Here is a 5,617-nt window from a genome sequence, read left to right on the forward strand (position 1 = left end):
GTAGTGAAGCTGCAGAGCTAAGTCTCAACCTCTGCCTTAGCTGGTACCCATTGCAGAAGAGAGAAATTGGGCCCCTCCTAAGACAGGAAGTTCCTAAATTGTTGAGTAACTTCTTTGTTTCCAAGGCCTTTGTCTCCCTGTCTATCATCACAGAGAATCAGGGAGAAAGGTCACTGAGCCTCAGTGTCCCTTCTGTGGAGACCAGAACCTGATGCAGGTCCAAGTCCTGTTTTATGCACATGCTCTGACCCTGGTGGCCCTGGTGGTGTTGCAGCATAGGAAGTATAAGGGATGAGGTCTAGTCATGGGGCAGGGAGACTTTCTCATGAATCTTGGCTGTCTACCTTCTAAGAACATATGATCAACACTAATAAAGGAGGAAGGTGAGCAGCTGGCGCCGTCGCTTTGAGGGAGGGTGGGGATGTGAAAGTCAGAGACCACCCTGGGGAAGACACTCCTTGGCTCCATCCTCTGCATCTTAGATTTATTAGGACGGTTTGATACACAGAGAAGCAGGAGACCCATCCCAATGGAGGGTTTGATTAGGGGAACAGAATCAATGATAAACTCTTGGAGGAGGGACTGTTTATATCCAACTCTGAGAACAAGTTGGGGCTACATGGGATTGGAGGGGAGGGGAGGACCCCTTAAAAGAAAGACCCTAGAAATTGTCCCTACCCCCACACACCCCCACAAGTTCCCTTTGTCATCTTCCACCCAGGACCTGTCAGAATCCTGCCCTTCCTTCTGTCTCCAGATCAAAGTCCTCCAGGAAATGCAGCTGCTTCAGTGACAAGAGATAATTGTCATCTTCTGACTGAGGAGGAATTTGGGGTTTGGTTCCAGTGCATGAAGCGGCACAGTCAGAATAAAAGATGAGGGCCTAGCAGCTTAGCAAAGAGTAGGAGAAGACTCTATCTTGTGGCCAGCTTCAGAGAACCTGGGGCCATAGCTCCCTGGTCAACATTAGGCCTTGCTGTATGGGGACCCCTGGGCAGGCAGTGGGAAGCCTGAGGTGTGGCTCCTGGTAGCCTCACAGCTGCCACTATTTTCTGAAGCTCCTACTTGTTTTGTCAGATGGGCCCCTATTCCAGTAGGCCAGCAACACCCTCAAGACCAAGAAGAGGCCACGGTGAATCTCAGGGCCATTGAGTGCCTGGGCTGACAGGGGCAGAGTGCCTCAGGGCTCAGTGGCATTTGGCCTGAGTGTTGGCTTTGGGAGTCAGACAGCTGCACTGGGCTCCCAGCTTCACCATGACCAGTACTGTGTCTGGGGCCGGGGCCTCAGTGCTCTAAAACTTGAGACACCATAGTGATAAATTTTACACACCCTTCTAACTGTTTTTTCTTTTTTATGTCTTTCTCTATAATCACCATGTACTACTGATCTCTGTGTTTATTTAAATTAATAAACATGTTATACAGTGTGTATTATTCTTCCTCGTGATTTCTTTACTACATTGTATGATTCCACTCACATGAGGTACTTATAGTTGTTCCATTCATAGAAACTCAAAGTAGAACAGTAGTTCCTAGAGGCCAAAAGGAAGGTAACGGGAATAGAGTTTCAGTTTTGCAAAATGAATAAATTTCCCTATGAATGTGGATGATGGTTGCAGAACAATGTGAGTGTGATTAATTCCTCTGTCCTGCACTTTTAAAAATTGTTAAAATGGTTAATTTTATGTATATTTTACCACAATGTAAAAAAGGACTTTTTTAAATGAACAAACTGTAGATATCTGTAACAGCATAAATATCACAAATATAATATTGCGTTAAAAAATTGATGTAAAAGTATCCATACTGTGTAATTTTTTATATTACATTCAAAAATCAAAACTGAGGTTCTGGCTTCCACTAATGATGAAGTAGCTAACTGAACTAACACTCTCACACAGAAAAATGATGAATCCTGGGTAAATCATTATATATCATTATAGAAACACTTCTATATAAAATACATACATGAAATATGTGTGTATAAAAACTGAATGCATATTTTGGCTATCCCTTCCATAGGAGAGATAAGTATTGAAGATAGAAGCCAGCCCATTTAACACCCTCTTTTAAAAACAGCATTCTTCAAAAGGACAAAACAGAATCCAGTCTTTTTAACTCTTGTATACAGTCTCCAGGGCACAATTTCCAATTCAAGAGATGCGTGAAGACACGTGAAAATGTAATAAATACACAAGATAAAAAGCAGGCAGTAGCCATCTCCAAGATGTCCAAGATGTAAACAGCAGACAAGAATTTGAAGGCAGCTATCATAAGCACGCTCATGAGGGCAAAGGAAAATATTCTCATAAATGAATAGATGTGAAACATCAGCAGATAAATAAAAAATAGCCATATAAAAAATGGGAAATAAAAATAATAATTTTGAGCTTTTCTATGGTTCAGAAACAGAAGACATAGCAATATAATTTATCCAATCTGAGGACAGAAAAAAAAAGAAGTTTAAAGAAAATGAACAGAGCCTTACACACCTGTGGGATGACTGAGTCTGAGAAAAGGTGAGAGATAGAAAAAATCAAATGGAGTATAAAAGTAAATCAACAAAATTTAAAGAAAATAAACAGAGCCTTAGAGACCCATGGAATTATTGAGTCTGAGGAGAGGAGAGAGACAGAAGAATTAGATGGGTTGCAAAAATAAATAAATAACTAACAGCTGAAAACTTGCAAAAATTGTTCAAAAACCTATTTTTTTTTATCTAAAGATCCACGAACCCCCCACAAAAGTACAAATAAAACCATACCAAGGCCATATTGCGATTTAGGAAACTAGCAGGCAGGACTTTCAATTGACTTGATATGATTTATCATTTTTACTATTTATAAGAATGGAAATAAGTTCTTAGAGTTTTTGTCTTGGAGAAAGTCTGACATGTGAGGGACAGACGACAGTTACTAAAGGCAGATGACTTTCCAGACTTGTCTTAAATGTTCCATTCTTTACATTAGAACTTATTTAAATTTGTTTCTTCCAAATACTGCAGTAATATTGATGCTCCAAAGAGCTGTCCCACGGAGATTCAGCTCTTGTGCATCTGCCCTGCACAGAGCTGAGGCAGTGTCTATGAGTTTCAGAAGTAAGTAGTCCTGCAGTACTTAATCTGAAAAACTTAATGGAAACATGAATTAACAGAATGATCACTGTTTAGTTCTCTCAGAAAACTATTAAAAGTGGTCCAAGGGGGTATTTAAAAAGAGATATTAAAGTATTTTCCAAGGGAGCCCTATTCAGAGCAGAAACGCAGACACTATCCCTGACCTCACCACACAAACTACCCTCATGTGTTGGGAGGGACCAAGGGGTGCTCTGATCCTGCTGACCTGCATTAATCACGGCCAGGAGGTCCACACTAGGACCCTAACGCCTGGGAAGCAGCCTGGGTGGGGTCAGAAAAGTGGTGGATGAGGCTCCCACAGCAGCTTACAGGGTCCCATCCCCGTAGCTGTTTCCTTAGGGTCAGGCCCTTCCGCTGTGACGTTTTCTCCTCTTTATTACACTGGCGGGAAAGTCTCCGTGAGAGGCCCGGCCTAGATACGGGCCACGCAGTGAGCCCGGGGGTCCAAGCGGCGCTCCTGGGATGCAGAGGATTTGTGACAGCATAGAGAACAGAGGAAATGGTTTTGAAAAGGCAAATGGCAGGTGACTAGGGACACGATGTTTTCACTTCTGGCAGTCAAGTGACAGTTTCAGACACTCATGAGGGGGCTTCTCGAGGGGATCCCAAGAGCCTGAGACCTGCCAGGTCGGCCACCGTTAACCCGCACCTAGGGACGGGCTCCACTGCGCATGTCCGAAAGGGCAGGACCCTTAGCCCCACCCCTAGGAATGGGTACACTGCGCATGTGTGAAAGGGCAGGACTTTTATCCCGCCGCTAGGGACGGGCTACACTACCCGTGTCTGAAAGGGTGTGACAAGAGGGAGGAGCGAGAAGGGATGGGGCGGAGCGGGAGGTGGGTAAGAATACGAGCGCGGTGCGTCCAACGTCCGGCGGAGGGTCGTTACCACGGCAACCCTGCTGTGGAGGACATGAGAGGCGAACGGCCCTTGTTGGCTGGCAGGAAATCGAGACACTCTTGAGGGGGCTTCTTGAGGCGATCCCAAGAGGCCTGAGAACTGCCACATCCGCGGCCCTTAACCCACCCCTAGGGACGGGCCGCACTGCGCATGTCTGAAAGGGAGTGACAAGAGGCGGAGCGAAGGAGGGTGGGGCTGAGGAGGAGGCGGGGTGAGAAAAGAGGCGGGTCGCGCCCAACGCCTGTCTGAGGAGCGTTACCTTGACAACCCTGCAGCGGAGGCAGTGAGAGGCCACCGGCCCTTTGTTGATCCGCAAGGTATCAAACTTCGAACATGACAAGCATAAAAGCCTGCAGCTCGAGGAGACAGGGTGTCACAATTACCAGGCGAAACTAGCCGCCCTAGCTCCAATGTCTCCTCAGCAGGAGAGATTTGGAAACAGCAAGGCTTCTCTCCGCAGGGCGAAACTGCTGGGCTGCGAAAGGCGGGACAGGGAGCGGAACCGTCTTCAACCGTTCCGGGAGTTCTGCTGTCTGGTCCGCTCCCGGCTGTTGGTCGTAGGGCAGAGGGTCTAGGATGCCAGCAGGCTGCGGGCTGGCCCGTGAGCCCAGCCCAGGGCGGGGAGATGCAGGGTGAGGCGCGCCTCGCGCTGCATACTGGGAGTTGTAGTCTCTCCACCGTTCCTCACGGTGGATGGTGGGGTCACAGGAGGACAATCCTAGATTGAGACAGGAGTGGAGGCGGGGCGCGGCCGTGCAGGGAGGGGGAGGGCGGTGTCGGCGGCTTCGTTTACCAAGCTTGCTGGCCATTGATTTCATGCCAAACCCTCGCCAAGGGGATTAAATCAGGAGAGGAACTTGAAGGGCAGGCCTTGGCTGGCCAGTGAGGAGGATGTGTTATTGCGAAGTGCACCCCGCCTTTGCCTAAATCGGGAGTGTCTGGTCCTCACTCACGCGACTTCGACTTCCCGCTGCTCAGCTCGATTTTCTTTCCCACCCGCACCCGAGCTTTTTCCAGAGCGTCACATCTCCTCCAGCCCATGGAGCCATCTGCTTTCGTAAGTGGCTGTGGAAACTGGTCTGAGGTCCCAGACGCTGTCACTGTGCTGCTACCCTCCGCTCTCTTCAAGCAAAGCACAAGCCTGGTTGCCTTTGAAAGACAACAGGGGACTGGCCTGGGAATGCACAAGTTCAGAGCTTCGCAGGGGGTGACCATGGGCTGTGGCTTCGTGAAAATGTCACCTTCACCAGTACCCATTTTGCGGATGTGGACGTGGAGCCATGAGGGGGGTAATCATTGGGTTACAAAGGTGCTGCTAAGAGCGGAGGAGAAAAACCCAACTCCCAGCACTGTGTCTGGTATGATATTTCACCAACCCATTTAAGTGCGCAGGCCTCCAAATATCTACCTAAAGATTATGATAGATTAGGCATTTTACACTTAAAATCACTGGCTTCGTGTCCACTGAAGCCTGACTGGCCAGTGCCTAAAAGAAACAGATGATAACCTGATCCCTCAGGAACAGATGGTGTTCTAGCTTTGTGGAAGTGAATTTCAAGGTACGGAGCACTTGAGGGGTCT

At 47.6% G+C, this 5,617-nt stretch overlaps 1 protein-coding gene across 1 annotated transcript; it reads right to left on the bottom strand.

Moving 5' to 3' along the window:
* Positions 1–2,803: 2,803 nt before the first annotated feature.
* On the bottom strand, positions 2,804–5,293 carry LOC134738533 (uncharacterized). Its single transcript, XM_063654287.1, has 4 exons — positions 4,990–5,293; positions 4,296–4,719; positions 3,446–3,593; positions 2,804–3,129 (listed from the first exon to the last, which is right to left on the bottom strand). Exons 1-4 carry the CDS (start codon positions 5,291–5,293, stop codon positions 2,977–2,979), a joined length of 1,029 nt encoding a protein of 342 aa, XP_063510357.1. The 3' UTR covers positions 2,804–2,976.
* Positions 5,294–5,617: the final 324 nt, after the last annotated feature.

Source organism: Pongo pygmaeus, chromosome 18 (genome assembly GCF_028885625.2).
Source record: "Pongo pygmaeus isolate AG05252 chromosome 18, NHGRI_mPonPyg2-v2.0_pri, whole genome shotgun sequence".
In the NCBI taxonomy this organism is placed as follows: Eukaryota; Metazoa; Chordata; class Mammalia; order Primates; family Hominidae; genus Pongo; species Pongo pygmaeus.

Coding starts and splice junctions, on each gene's coding strand:
- LOC134738533 (XM_063654287.1), bottom strand. CDS start 5,293: ATGGGTACTGGTGAAGGTGACATTTTCACGAAGCCACAGCCCATGGTC. Junction 4,720..4,989: donor CAGCGGGAAGTCGAAGTCGC/GTGAGTGAGGAC, acceptor ATCCACCGTGAG/GAACGGTGGAGAGACTACAA. Junction 3,130..3,445: donor AGCTACGGGGATGGGACCCT/GTAAGCTGCTGT, acceptor GTTTCCATTAAG/TTTTTCAGATTAAGTACTGC.